Source organism: Drosophila subpulchrella, chromosome 3R, assembly GCF_014743375.2.
Source record: "Drosophila subpulchrella strain 33 F10 #4 breed RU33 chromosome 3R, RU_Dsub_v1.1 Primary Assembly, whole genome shotgun sequence".
NCBI classification, from domain to species: Eukaryota; Metazoa; Arthropoda; class Insecta; order Diptera; family Drosophilidae; genus Drosophila; species Drosophila subpulchrella.
The window spans coordinates 696,993-710,828 of NC_050609.1; the positions used below are offsets into that span (position 1 = coordinate 696,993).

At 37.1% G+C, this 13,836-nt stretch overlaps 3 protein-coding genes across 4 annotated transcripts in view; 1 reads left to right on the forward strand and 2 right to left on the reverse strand.

Moving 5' to 3' along the window:
- LOC119563070 overlaps positions 1-11,434 on the reverse strand; it is a 31,461-nt gene extending 20,027 nt beyond the window's left edge. The window contains exons 1-2 of one of the 2 annotated variants that reach the window (XM_037876285.1): positions 11,376-11,434; positions 9,277-9,846 (exon numbers count right to left, since the gene is read on the reverse strand). In XM_037876285.1, the coding sequence (XP_037732213.1) occupies positions 9,277-9,624 (348 nt within the window). In that variant the 5' untranslated portion in view covers positions 9,625-9,846; positions 11,376-11,434. Of the gene's footprint in view, positions 1-9,276; positions 9,861-11,375 lie in introns of those variants that run through there. The other variant, XM_037876286.1, reaches the window with a different exon arrangement.
- Positions 1,735-2,377, forward strand: LOC119563072 (chromobox protein homolog 1). Its single transcript, XM_037876287.1, has one exon. It carries the CDS (start codon positions 1,794-1,796, stop codon positions 2,286-2,288), a length of 495 nt encoding a protein of 164 aa, XP_037732215.1. The 5' UTR covers positions 1,735-1,793; the 3' UTR covers positions 2,289-2,377.
- A 976-nt stretch (positions 11,435-12,410) lies between the features above and the next one.
- LOC119551584 (chymotrypsin-2) lies at positions 12,411-13,475 on the reverse strand. Its single transcript, XM_037860988.1, has 3 exons — positions 13,344-13,475; positions 12,781-13,143; positions 12,411-12,719 (listed from the first exon to the last, which is right to left on the reverse strand). Exons 1-3 carry the CDS (start codon positions 13,473-13,475, stop codon positions 12,411-12,413), a joined length of 804 nt encoding a protein of 267 aa, XP_037716916.1.
- Between the last annotated feature and the right edge of the window lie 361 nt (positions 13,476-13,836).

Genomic DNA, 13,836 nt, shown 5'->3' on the forward strand with positions numbered 1-13,836 from the left:
TTAGTCCAAAGTGAGTTAAGTCAAGCGGAGATGGCGAACAAAGGAACCACTGCCAACACTCAGGGCAAAAAGTGACAGTAAAATTGGCTCGAAGACAACGGCTAATGAGCGTGCGATAGGGATGAAAGGGGTGTGAGTGCGATTGTGAGTGTGGGCCAAAAACCAAGAGTTGGCTAAAAGGCAAAGATAGCGTAGAACTAGTCAAATAACAAAACTAGCTTGTGGCAAGACTAAGCGTCTTAGTGGCCTGAAGAGAGATGTAGAAAGTGGAGAGAGGGTAACGGGTAAGTGGAAAAGCCGAAGGGAAAACAAAGAGTGCCAAAGCCAAAGCAGATGGCAAAAGGAAAAACTCAATTGCCGCACAAACTGAGCCGCCATTGTTTTCTTAATTGAGTGTGCCAGTGTGTTTGCTCAAAGTCTTTGGGCTTTCACACATAGGCAGATACAGATACAGATACATATACATATGGTGGGTGGATCCTTCGAGCCAGGACACTCCGCTTATCAATTACATTGAATTTATCCAGGCCAAGAGGCCCTCTCCCCTCCCCTTTCACCCGTAATCAATGGCTGCCGGAAATGATGGCATAGGCAGTCACTTCCACTGCTCCACTTCCTGCCCTCCGACTTGTCGCTGATTTCACAACTCGCCGCACGGAAATTGCCTGCCCCCCATTTATGGCTTTCGAAAACTGCCTCCTTCTTTTCGAATCTTCACTTTTTATTTTTTGTATTTTCAGTGACATTTCAACTCCTTGCTCCCTTTGTAAGCCGCCTGATTTATTCCGTCCACGTAGCACTCACTGCACAGTTTGATTGCCGCATTCGCATGTAAATCCTGGCCTCTAAAATGCCATCACCACCAGGCGGCTCAATCCAACAAATCTGGCCCACGTCAACACGCATAATCGAGCTTTTAATTTCGGCCAATAAAACTTTGCCGATTTAATACCAGGTACGTGGCGCCTTGAGCCCAACAAATAAAGCAATAAAATTGAAAGTCTGGCTGTGACAGGAAGCATAAACTTAAGTTTATTGGGAATATTAAGAAAAATATGTTTCTCTCTAAACAAAATCAAAAGCTAAAGACAACAGCTTCCAGGAATTTTATCAGGCTAGCCAAAATGAAAATCAAATAATATCTAAGGAAGATGAAATGATTTAATAAAATAAATATATGTACATAATCTTTAAGTGAAAGTCAAGTGATCCATCAACGATTTCCGTAGCCCAAAAAGTTCTATCCAAAAAAAACAGATTTTCTTCATTAAACATCGTGATACCCAAGACCAACCTCAACAAAGTTTGTTGTGCGAGTATTTCAAACTTTTCGCCAACTTTACGCATAATTTTTTACGATATTTTTTCGCAGTTTTTCCCCCAAGCGGCTCACGGTAGCTATTGTTGTTGTTGTTTGAAAGGACTTACCCAACATCCGGGGATATCTAATAGATATCCGGAAAAAAAATCTTATTCACTTTCTTATACTGAATGGGGTTTTATTAATACCGTTTGCCTAAGCTGTGGGCACTAAGAATAAGACAACTTCTTAACTTTTTCTGACGCAAGATATTCAATAGATTCATATTTATATGTTAATCTTCTGTCAAGGAAAAATACTCAGATATTAAAATGACCATGCCTTGAAAATAAAACTTGTCTCAAGAAATAAATACAGAAGTAAAGATAGGAAGTGAAGAAAAAGTTTTGATGCTATGACATTCCTGTCAAAAACCTTAACAGATAAAAAGTAGAACTTAAAAAAAATGTAATGATAAAGAATAAAAATACCAATGAATTCAAATATCGATAGTGATGAAGACTTTTCGGATTCCGAAGAATATATTGTGGAAAAGATATTGGATCGAAGGAGTTACAGGGGTCAAGTTCAATACTTGGTGAAGTGGTTGCATTATTCCGATGAAGATAATACATGGGAAATGGTAGCAGATCTTAGCTGCCTTAATCTCATAAACTCCTTTGAATCGCAATGCAGTTTAAAAAGAGGGCAAGATCTAAATACTCTATACGAAAAAAAAGCGAAGAGACTGAAAATTGATCCGTGCTTAGTAATGGATAATCCTTTCAATCATGGATTTACACCCGAAGAAATTATCAAGGCCCTTAAAATCGATGGTAACGTTTCTATTATGATTAAGTTTACGGATTTGGATCAACCCCAAATTGTGCCAAGTGGAATTGCATATCAGGAAATACCACAGATGGTCCTAAAATTTTATGAAAAGCTGTTAAACTTTGAAGAATATTTAAATAATTATATTAATTAGTTGATTTACGTTTTTGTTGTATTTTATTCAGCATTAATTCAAAATTTGTAAGGGCAAAATGCCAAAAGCCCTTTTTTCTGGCCAATAAACATGTGTCTTGAATAACTGGAAGCTGTGTCATTTCATACATATACTATATATAGAGAATATATGGGTTTATAAATATGGTAAATATTAAATATTTTAATAAGATTTGTATAGTTTTTAAATAGTTTGGTGCCAATCAAAACATTTAAAGTTTCCGCTGCATTTCTTGGGAAATAAATAAGGAAAAGTGTGCCTTTTTGCACAGCATTACAAACAATAATGAAGGCAAAATGCCAACTTTTAAGTGATTTCGGGGCGTGTTTGCCCGGAAGGCAGTGTAAACACTCCTAATTGCAACAACAGTGCCGGCAAACAACGGCTAGGAATGTACGACAACCAAAATGAAGCGAAAATATTTGCATTCCGTTTCTGCGGCCATTCCCTTGTCTCAGCCCCCAGTTTTTGTTGAAGGGAGGGATGTACGGACTTTGCCCTATATACAAAGTATTCGTGTTTGCTTTCGGCACTTGGTTTTTGGGTTTTGGGTTACGTCCAGAAAGCACGTAGCCACAACAGCAGCAAAAAGGTTTCGCTTATGCCTTTTGCAATTTTGCCGAGAATTGATACTGCAATATCCGGCAGTACAAGCTCGACTTCAATCAATAAAGCCTTGCTTTTTGCTTTTCGATTTTGGTAAATTTATGTTGGAACTATAAGAGACAAAGATCTAATTAAATTGATTTAAGATTTGTATACCCTGTTCGACTGAAATAAATAATAAGAGGCTTTTGCTTAGTTAATGAACCATATTGCATTGTGGTGTAAAATCTGTTACATTTTATAAGTTTAAGTTTTGTAACCAGTTACTAACATTTCTAGGTAAAGAGTATGTTTAACTAAGTATCACCTTGATTATTATTATTTTCTAATTTATATTCTTTTAATATTTGTTTTTGTTTTATTTTTATCTATAAATATTTTTTAAACATTTGAATACTCGAAAAAAGTACTCTATTCTTCGAATAAGTGTGGCATTTCAATTGCTTTGTTTTTGTATTCTTGCTTTTTTAAATTTAAGATTAATCTAGTGTAAAAATGTATACATAATAATTTTAAGCTTATTTTTTGGTATTTTATTTTTATAAATATTTTCCAAACGGAATAAAAAACAAGGAAGAACGCTATAGTCGAGTACCTCGACTATCAGATACCCGTTACTCAGCTAAAGGGACCAAAGGGAAATGGAGATATGCAAGCAGCAAAGCGAGATTTAAATGCGCCACCTACCGGCGGAAGACAGATTTAAGCATTGTGGGCGTTAGGGTAGGCGTGGCAATTTTTTTTTTGGATCAATCGATAGGCATTGACGAGACCAATACATTTCAGTTAAAATTTTTAATCTAGCATAAAAATTGTGGGCGCCACAGGCTTGGGCGGTTTGTGGGCGTTAGAGTGGGCGTGGCATATTCGCATAACAAACTTGCGCTGCGTACAAGGCTACGGAATCTAAATCTGAAATCCCAATACTCTATCTTTGATAGTTTCCGAGATATCCGCGTTCATATTTACGATTTTTTGAAGTTTGTAGGCGGTTTGTGGGCGTTAAAGTGGGCGTGGCAAACTTTTTTTTGGGTCAATCGATAGGTATTGATGAGAACAATTCATTTCAGTTTAAATTTTTACTCTAGCATCAAAACTGTAGAAGCCACAGTTTTGGGCGGTTTGTGGGCGTTAGAGTGGGCGTGGCACTCTACTGAAACAAACTTGCGCTGCGTAAGAAGCTCAGGAATCTGCTCGCCAAATCTCAATAGCCTAGCTCTCATAGTTTCCAAGATCTCAGCGTTCATCCGGACAGACGGACAGACGGACAGACGGACAGACGGACAGACGGACAGACGGACAGACGGACATGGCTAGATCGACTCGGCTAGTGATCCTGATCAAGAATATATATACTTTATGGGGTCGGAAACGCTTCCTTCTGCCTGTTACATACTTTCCGACGAATCTAGTATACCCTTTTACTCTACGAGTAACGGGTATAAATATCCAATCAATGGAACTAGTAGGGCATTTATTTCTGATGGAATTTCGAGTGTTTTGGTCTTTTCAAATCAAAAACTCAGAATTAATTGAAAAAAGGGCGGAAAAAATATTAATTTGGCGCCAAGGCGATGTTTTAATCTTCCACATTCCCAACCGTATTCACTCCCTTTTGTTTGGCAAGAGGTCAAGGGTTAAATGAATACACTCATGCAAACATGCAGGCCGTATTTGTTTACGTGCTTGAGTCGACCCTCAAAAAACAATGGACTGCCATTGTTTTTAGTCCCCCTCCCCCGGGGCAAGATGTAGATTACATGTGTGCGAAATGGGGGGATTTATATTTATGCTACCCTGGAACTCATTATCGAAATTATGAATTATGCAGCCAGCGCTGCCCTTTCAACCCCAGCTAATTTGAATATAAATTTAACTCATAAATATATATAAGACGATTCCGGGCAGACGGCGCCAGAGTAAGTAGTTTTTTTCATGTTTTGGTCTTGGGACCCCTGAGCAACTAGCATAAAACAAATAATCAACAAGGAAGCCAACTACTTAGCCAAACACGACGACATCAGGTCAAGCAGTCAAGACAGCAACCGCAAAAACACTTCAACTTTTATGGCCAAAAAGGGACGGAGATTTATGCCGCTGGTTAATATTTAAACAAAAGTTTTTTGCCCGCTTTTCGTGTTGCAACATTTTTTTTTCCTTTCCTTTTCAACTTTCCTGGGATGGTATCCTCATCATCATTATCATCACCATCGGCATCACCATCTTGGCTCTCGGGAGAACCTAACTACGGCGGCTTGGCATAAATTATTGTGATAATTAAGTGTCTGTGAAGCTGTTAATAACAAAATGAAGGGCAATTATCAGGAAGGCGGCAAAAAAGAGGGATAAAAGCTAAGCAGAAGTACTCGAGACTTACTGGCAAGTATTTGTTGGGCCTTTGTGTTTTTCTATAATATTTTCCCCTACATTTCACTAACACAAGATGGTTCATCCCACTCAATTTATGGATGGCGACATTTAGGCAAGAAAAGAAATGGAAATTGTTTGGGTATCGATTTTACCATACTCTTCATAAAGAGAAATATACAATAACCTCAAAGTTTTCCTTCAGAATAGTTTATTTTAAAATGGGAAAACCATCATGGCAAATTAAATTAGTATTAATCAAAATTTTAATAAATCAAAGAAACTAATAAGAAATATCTCATTTAATTTTAAAATATTTCTGCAGTTCTTCCTTTTAATTTTTAATAAAGAAGAAAAAATAAATAGAAAGAACCTGGTGTTCAATTTAAGATATTTTTTATTCATAACTGCATGAAAAAACATTTTGAATTTGCATTGCATTTGTATTCAATGTAAAAAAGCAGGCTTCTAAGCCGTTTAAAATGTATTGTAATACCAATTAATGTATGAGTTAATTAAAAACTCAATAAATGTGCATTTAAATGCAAAACTCGTGTCAGATTATCAAATAAAAAAGAGAATTAAATAAATGAAAATTAAAATGTGCCACAAAGACGCACTTTTTTTCGGAGACATCGAAAGAGCCGCACTGTTGCCATAAATTTGATATCATTTGCTGTTGTGCCAAGCTGCCAATTGCAATTAAACGCAATTTGCCCGGAGCGTGAAAAAAGACACGTTTTTCAGCACCACAAGGACATGAGCGTGAAAAAAACGCAAGAGGAAATCAAATTTAATGGCACGGCAACAGGGAAATCGTTGTGGGGGAAAAAATCTGAAATTATATTCAACTTTTTGTCACCCAGTCCGCCGATTATAAAAGTTGCAAAATGTGTGAAAAATAGTGGGCATTCATTTTTTGTGATTTTCCTTGAATTCCAAACCACATGGAATGTTGAGTTGAGAAAAATACAAGAGCTTGCAAACTAAATTATGCCCAAGAGAAAGGGGGCGTAGAGGGGCGTGGCTCGATGAAATGAGTGGGACGTGTTAACCCCCGAATGCCGCAGAAAATAACCATTTATGGACCCAGGAAAAACGGGTGAATCATGACTAGGATGTGGCTGCAATCGGCAGCCAGTTGGCAGCTCTGCATGGCAAGTAGGTGTTAAATATTTAATGATTGCCGAAGCCCAAACAAGCAGGATTCGAAGGATTCGCCGGGTTCAGGGCTCCTGTTTTTCACCGCCTCCATCGCCGTTGCAATTCGTTAAGTGCTCTGCACACACAGATACACACGCACACACACACACAAACAGGCAACCGTTGGAGGATTGAGTGCATACAATATGCCTCAATTTATGCGCACAATTGGGCTGCCACGCCCCCATAATCAGGGCGCTAGCTAACGGGACACGTGCCGCCCTCCTAGATCGTCAACATGGCCCAAAACCGCTCGACGGCCGCAAAACTAATTGAAATTGCCTGAGCAGCCAGATGGCATTAGTTTACCTTGTATCCCCTAGATGGATGTGGATGGGGATGTGACGATAGATGGCTGATGAGCAGGGTGGGCTTTCCTAAAAACTATACTCCTATGCTCCCATTTTGTTTCATGCAAATTGGTACACGGCGCGTATACACAACGCTTTTTACAAACAGTTTGGCAAGTTCTTAAGGTTCAAAGCTAGACCCTAGAACCTTTAGTTTAAAGAGTGAAAAATAATATCTTGGTCAGGAAAAAAATGTCGAAATCGGGGTCCAATAACAGATGTTATGAAATCTAGAAGTGCAGTTTTAGGTTTCCATTCCGAAAACTATTGGAATTACGGAAAAAACGAACATGAACATAGGTTAAAATTTGGACCCTCTTTAAAAAGGATATTTTTTTGTATATCATTAGAGAATTTAACCACAAACTCATAGAGGTATCACATTTCGAAATCGGGGTCCAATAACTGAAGTTATGAAATCTGGAAGTGCAGTAGTAGGTTCCCATTCTAAAAAACATGAAACATGAAAACATGAAAGTGGGTTAAGATTTTGACCCTCTTTGAAATTGACAATTTAAATGTATATCATTAGAAAATTCAACTACAAACTCATAGAGGCATCACATTTCGAATTCGGGGTCCAATAACATAAGTTATGAAGTCTAAAAGTGCAGTTTTAGGTTCCCATTCCGAAAACTATTGGAATTACGGAAAAATCGAACATAAAAGTGGGTTAAGACTTGGACCCTCTTTAAAATTCAAAATTAAAATGTATATCATTAGAAAATTCAACTACAAACTCATAGAGGTATCGCACTTCGAAATCGGGGTCCAATAACAGAAGTTATGAAATCTGGAAGTGCAGTTGTAGGTTCCCATTCCGAAAACTATTGGAATTTCGGAAAAATCGAACATGAAAATGGGTTAAAATTTGGAACCTCTTTAAAATTGAAAATTTAAGCGTACATTATTAGAGAATTCAACTACAAACTCATAGAGGTAACTTGTACAGATACAAATTTAAAAATTTCAGTCGCCCATAATTCCAACCTAATTCTAAAGTCCACTTGACCAATCGAGCAATTTAATACGATAAGTCAAATCTTTCAATAAACCAATTGAACAAAAACTCAATAAATTACTTAACGTCAATATTGTCTTGGGATTCAAAATCCCATTTGGTTTTCTTCCATAAAGATTCCATTTTATTTACATTTTGTAATTAAACTTCTGGGGAATAAGACCAAACCGATTGGCACGCAGAGCTTATTTTTCCTAGAAACAATTCTATGATAAGGGAAATGATTCCACTTTGCTTTTATAAGCAATTTATCTTTTTTTTTGACGAGCACTGAAAACAAAAATGTGACAACAGCAGAACTGCCAACGGCTTTTACTTCGCAAAGCAAAGAATATATATGGCCAATACGGAGATAAGGCAAACAGACTCATACAATCAATACGAGTACGGGCGAAAAACAATAAAATGGAAACATCAACTGGAGGAGTCATCAATGGCGGAAGGAAACGGAAACGAGTTGGAGAAGGGGACCATCGCTGTTTGGCTCTCGGTTTGCCTTTTTGCTTCCATGGACAATGACAACAATGAGTAGCAATGAACCAAAATGAATGAGTCTATAAATAAATGAATGCAACGTTTCAATTTCGGTTCAATTGGTTCGGGTGAAGATACAAATAAACATTGGTCAGCAATCGGAGAAGGAAGTGGAGCGAAACTATAGAAATTTTCAAATTGTGATTGCGCTTTAATTTAAGTGTTTTTTGGATCGTCATAGATCTTCTCATAAGATTGCGATGAAATATGAAGTTAAGATCTTGAAACTTTTTTAAATTGCACAACCCTTATATAGAGGTTTACTACAAATATAGTATATTACTTCAACTGGTTCGCAAAAAGAGAAAAACAGTTTCGGGGGAACTACAGTGATCGGCACAAGAACACATATTCGAAAAACCTATTTGAATTTAGAGGTATCTAAAATGTTAACAATTTCACAAGATTTCCACATACTTCAAAAATTTAATTGAAGCTGCCAAAATATTTCAGGATTTTAGGTAATTACAATAAGAATTTTTACATTGATTTTATTTAAAATTTGTATTTCAAAACTGTTGATTTTTAGAAAATTCTATTAAAGTTATATATCTCGCGACATATTGCAGTTTTAATAATAATAATAATAATAATAATAATAATAATAATAATTTTTAATATTTTAAAATTATTTTTAAATATTCTGATGACTAGGAAAGTCGTACAAGATTTGTATTGATTGATTTGAAAGTTTGAAAAGATATCTTTCATTAGTTTTCTTTAGATCTAACGTTAAATATTATATAAGATCCTCTTAGGAAATCCCATAAACATATGGGGCATCAAAAACCAATCTTCAGAGAAATTTTGATGTGGGAATACAAAAACGGAATGTCTTTGGACTCGCTGATATTTCAGGATCATGTTATATAGCAAAGGAACTCACCACGCAGAACTTCTCGCTCTTCTTGGTGCACTCCTTCAGGTAGAGATGGGCAATGTCCTTGGTGTAGTTGGTGCAGGGCGTGATGGAGCCCACGCCCTCGTTGTACTGGCCGCACATGTGGCACTTGAGCCCGTCGGCGAATCCCAGGCTGCCGCCGCACAAGACGATGGCCACCAGGATGGCCAGTGCTTTCACATGGTAGCTGGCCGAAATCGATCCCAATCGCAATCCCGACGAGGATGAGCATGGTTTTGCCGGGTGCATCATTGACGAGGCCTTGTTCTCGTCCACGGCGGTGACAGGTGCTTTTGTTGACATTGCTTCTTGGTTGCCGCTCGACGTTTTCATATGAGTTCTGACCTTTACCACAGAGTTCACACTCACTGGCACACACACGTACTGCCTCACTGACGAACTGATAGATGGACAGACTGACGAGCTGACTGACTGACAGACTGATGCAATGACAGGCAAGACGCGTTCACTCACTTCAATTGCAAATTTCGCTTTGTTCCTCTGAGTGGAATCGTTTCGTTTTTTTTTTGAAGCCTTTGTTTCTGCTGCGGTTATCTGATTAATATTGGAATTTGGTTTTTATTGATATTCTTTTTTTGGTTTTTATATATTTTTTAATATTTCTGCCAAAGTTCGACGACGATGTTTTGGGTCTAATTTAAAAACACTTCTTTTACTTTTTGTAGAAGTAATTTTCATAGGTCTGCCTGCAGTTTAGCAATTTAAAAATGTTTCAAAAATTAATAATATTAAAAAATGTGCTTTTACCATTTTTAAAAACAAACTGATATTTTATAAAAATAGTATCTCTTATTATATAACAAATATTATATTTCTGCTAAATTTTTCTACTAAGTATAATCGTAATTTTGAAATCGAATGAAACAACAAATGTCTAAAAATTCAAAAAGGAAATGGGGTTGTTAAGGATTAAACAAAATTCTAAGAAATCAGTTACATAACTAACAGTTTTCTGATTTAACTTTATGTATAAGATCCTGTTAGGAAGCATTTATAGGAACCCATATATCATTTTTTTTTATGCTTAATAACAAGGAATTGGGCATGTTCATAGGAACCAGAAAATGTTAAGAAAAGTGGCAAATTTGGCACTTTTCCTCCAATGTCATTTTATCTATTTGCAGTTTCACGTGGCTGAGTAAATCAGAAAAGCTGTGGAAACTTTTGTTGCAGGCACCTTTTGTTTGAAATGTTACAAATTGCCAGCAGCTGCCACGCCCAGCTTATAATTTTTTTTGTCCTTTTTTGGGCCATAAGCATATAGGCCACGACCGCAATGGGGCACACGTTTTACTCGAAACTCGAAAAATTGTTTTCAAATTGCTTTTGTTGTTAGTTAAATGCGCGAATGCGAGTGTGTGTGTGTGTTAGGGGGTGGGGATTTTCAAAGGGGGGGCAAAAGGTAAAGGGGTGTTTGAAAGTACTTTTCTATGCGTACAACGTTGAGTGTTTCCACGAATTTTTCGGATAATACTTTGAGGAACGGCAGGAAAGCTGGAGGCTAGCCCAAAATCGCATTACGTACGCTTATTGTGTACTTTTGTTGCCTACTTTTCGGTTTTGATTTGATTTGATGCTGAACTATATATGAGGCTGGGAAAAACGGAGGAGAAATGGGGAAAAAGTCGGGGCTGGATCAATTTGAGGCTTGCAGTTCTTTCTGCTTTGCCTTTTTATTCGACTCAAATATCACGCATTCGCCATGTGGCCCTCGCAGCAGCCAATTAACGAGTCATTTCTGTTCGTTCCTCTTTTTATGTGTTTCTGTTTTTCTAATTAAACGAATGAATGCAACGAGTTTTGGTCCATCATAATGGACGACCTTCCGCATTCTGTGCTGCGGCAAGTGCAATATTTTTTCGACATTTTTTTGTGGCCTCCTCAATGGCAAGCGTAATAGCGCAAAAATAGCAAAAACATCGTCGATCCTTGGTTTGATATTTAAAAAAAAAATATCTAGTTTTTCTTTTAATAAGATTTCTTATAATATGGTTTTAATCTTATTTTTTTTAGTTATTTCTTTTTGTTCACACTTTAAATTCAAAACCAAAACGGACACTAACTTTAGAATTATTTCAATCTGAGTCCGCGCAACCGTGCGTTCCGTCTGAGTTGAAAATGTTGACTGCCAGAAGTGAGTGCCAGAAGTTGATGGCGCGGCTGTAGGACCATTGCACAGTGGTGCCTTTTGCCTCTTTGTTGGTAATAAATCGTATTTTTTGAACCAATTGAAATAATTGAATAATTTAAACGGCATATGATAGATAATTGATCTGCCTTTAAAATAAGTGTGTAAAATGGAGTGTTTAGGGGGAGCGCGCTTTACAGATGCATACTTACAAATCAGAAAAGTCAATACTTGTAAGAAAATCCATATTGTGCCAAAAAAACATTTTTAAGCAATTTGTTTACATTTAATTTACACACCAATCAGTGGAAACAAGAAATAAGACGTATCGATACCTAGTTTTAAGATATTCTACGATATATAAGTGACGCAAATTAGCTTAAAATGTAAGGTTTTTTTTAGAGAAAAATGGGTCAACTTTGAAGGTTCAATTTCCTGTCAAATGAGCCGACATTATTATTTTGATTTTTTGCGACTTTTTGCCCACTGTGCATCGTCAGCATGATTATCAACATGCTCCATGTTGCGCAACTCAATTGTCAACATGTATCATGGCCAAATGTTGCGCAACACTGATGTCAACATTTTGTGATCCAGTCCCTCTCAAACTGTTTCCTATTTACTATACTATTAAAATTTAATTTTATCAAAATCTTTTCAGTAAATTTCAAAAATAAAAAAAGTCTTGAGCAACCTTAATCTTCTTGCCATCAGCAGTTTATAACACAGTTTGATGAATAGCACCTTCGAAAATCAGCAAGCCAAATCAACTTTATTTTAATCGACAGCAAATATGTTAAATTTACAACTCGAAAATATATTTCACAGAATTTATTGCACCTCAAAGCCTTTATAATAATGACACAGATAATTAGCTTATCGCTACCCCCAACGAACAAAATAATGGCTAGCAATCTCATTATTTATTAAGTGCATAAATTTTGAATTTATAGAACAACGGGCTTTGTGACTAATTTTGAGCGAATGTGATTTGGTTGTATTTGATCCAGTCAATGTACTCGCTAACCTTACAGAAGACACCCGGATAGGGAGCCACGGTGCAGGGTTTAATGCTCCACGAGACGATTCCCACCTGCTGACCATTGTAGATCAGAGGACCACCAGAATCCCCACTGCACTGACCCTTGCCGCCCTCGTCCACGCCCCCACAAATATGGTATCTGGGATCCGTTTGGCCACCATGTCGAGTTGTGCACTCCTCATCGGAGTAGATCTTCAGGGATACCTCCTGCAGGGTGTTCTGGACACTTCCATAGGTCTACACAAGGGATGTATTGAATATTATATGATTAGACCATATAAATCCCATTATAACCCACCACATTGAGGCCCCAGCCGATGAGTACACCCTCAGCTTCAGCATCTGATTGGGGGACAGCAAAGGCCAAAGATGGCAGTTCCACGGGAGCCACAGAAATCCAATCAAACTCAAAGGGTTCCACCACCATCAGCAGCGAAATATCGTTGGCATTTTGACGACTCGGATCGAAGTTCTCGTGCTGGATAATTTTCTTTATGCCCACCACATTTGGACCGTTTACGTTAATATTGGTCACTCCAAACTGAATCGATAGCGTCTCTGCAGAACGTCCATTGGTGCAATGGGCAGCAGTCATCACCATTTCATTGGAGATTATGGTTCCACCACAAGAATGGGCGCCATCGTAGCTACGTAGCGATACCTAAAATTTATCAAGAAAAAAACGAGCTTATCTTAAAGCTTAAAAAATTATTGAGTTCAAAACACAAAGGACTTAAATATATAACTAATTATTAAAAAAAAAAACAACAATTGTAGATATCTCCTTATATATAATTTAAAAAATAGGATAGGATAAGAGTCTTCTTATAAATTTACCTCCCCATCATTTAATGTACTCACCACATAAGGATATTTCTGTACGCTGGAATCCGTACCATTAACAACCCTCAATGTTGGGGGCGCGGCCTGACCAACCGTAGAAATGGTCAAAAGAGCAATTACAGCCAGACTGAGATCTTCACTCGACAACATATTTTGGCTACAAATGGACCCCCTGGGTTGACCACCGCTTTTATAAGCCTGCCGACTTTGCAGAACCTGTACGATTATTAATATTTATGATAACAGATAAGAGTTCAATAAATATTTCGTCATTGATATAAAATGGAACTTGTCTATGTATCATTAAAACATTTTAAAAAAAGTAAGGCCAGAATGCGCAAAAGTTGGTTTTCCCAACGGTTAGAGGAATTTTTAGTGGGTAAAAATACTTTAAGAAGCTATAAGACAAAAATATATGGAAATCATTCTAGCCTAGAGGAATTTCATAAAATACTTATTTAAATTACAATTCGTAAAACGTGTGTATTTTTTTAAATTTGTTTAGTTTAAA

What these genes read in the sequence shown, in the direction of transcription:
- LOC119551584 (XM_037860988.1), bottom strand. Translation starts at nt 13,475, where the DNA reads ATGTTGTCGAGTGAAGATCTCAGTCTGGCTGTAATTGCTCTTTTGACC. An exon ending in TACAGAAATATCCTTATGTG is followed by an intron (nt 13,144 to 13,343) that starts GTGAGTACATTA and finishes GATAAATTTTAG; the next exon opens with GTATCGCTACGTAGCTACGA. An exon ending in TCGGCTGGGGCCTCAATGTG is followed by an intron (nt 12,720 to 12,780) that starts GTGGGTTATAAT and finishes TCCCTTGTGTAG; the next exon opens with ACCTATGGAAGTGTCCAGAA.
- LOC119563072 (XM_037876287.1), top strand. Translation starts at nt 1,794, where the DNA reads ATGAATTCAAATATCGATAGTGATGAAGACTTTTCGGATTCCGAAGAA.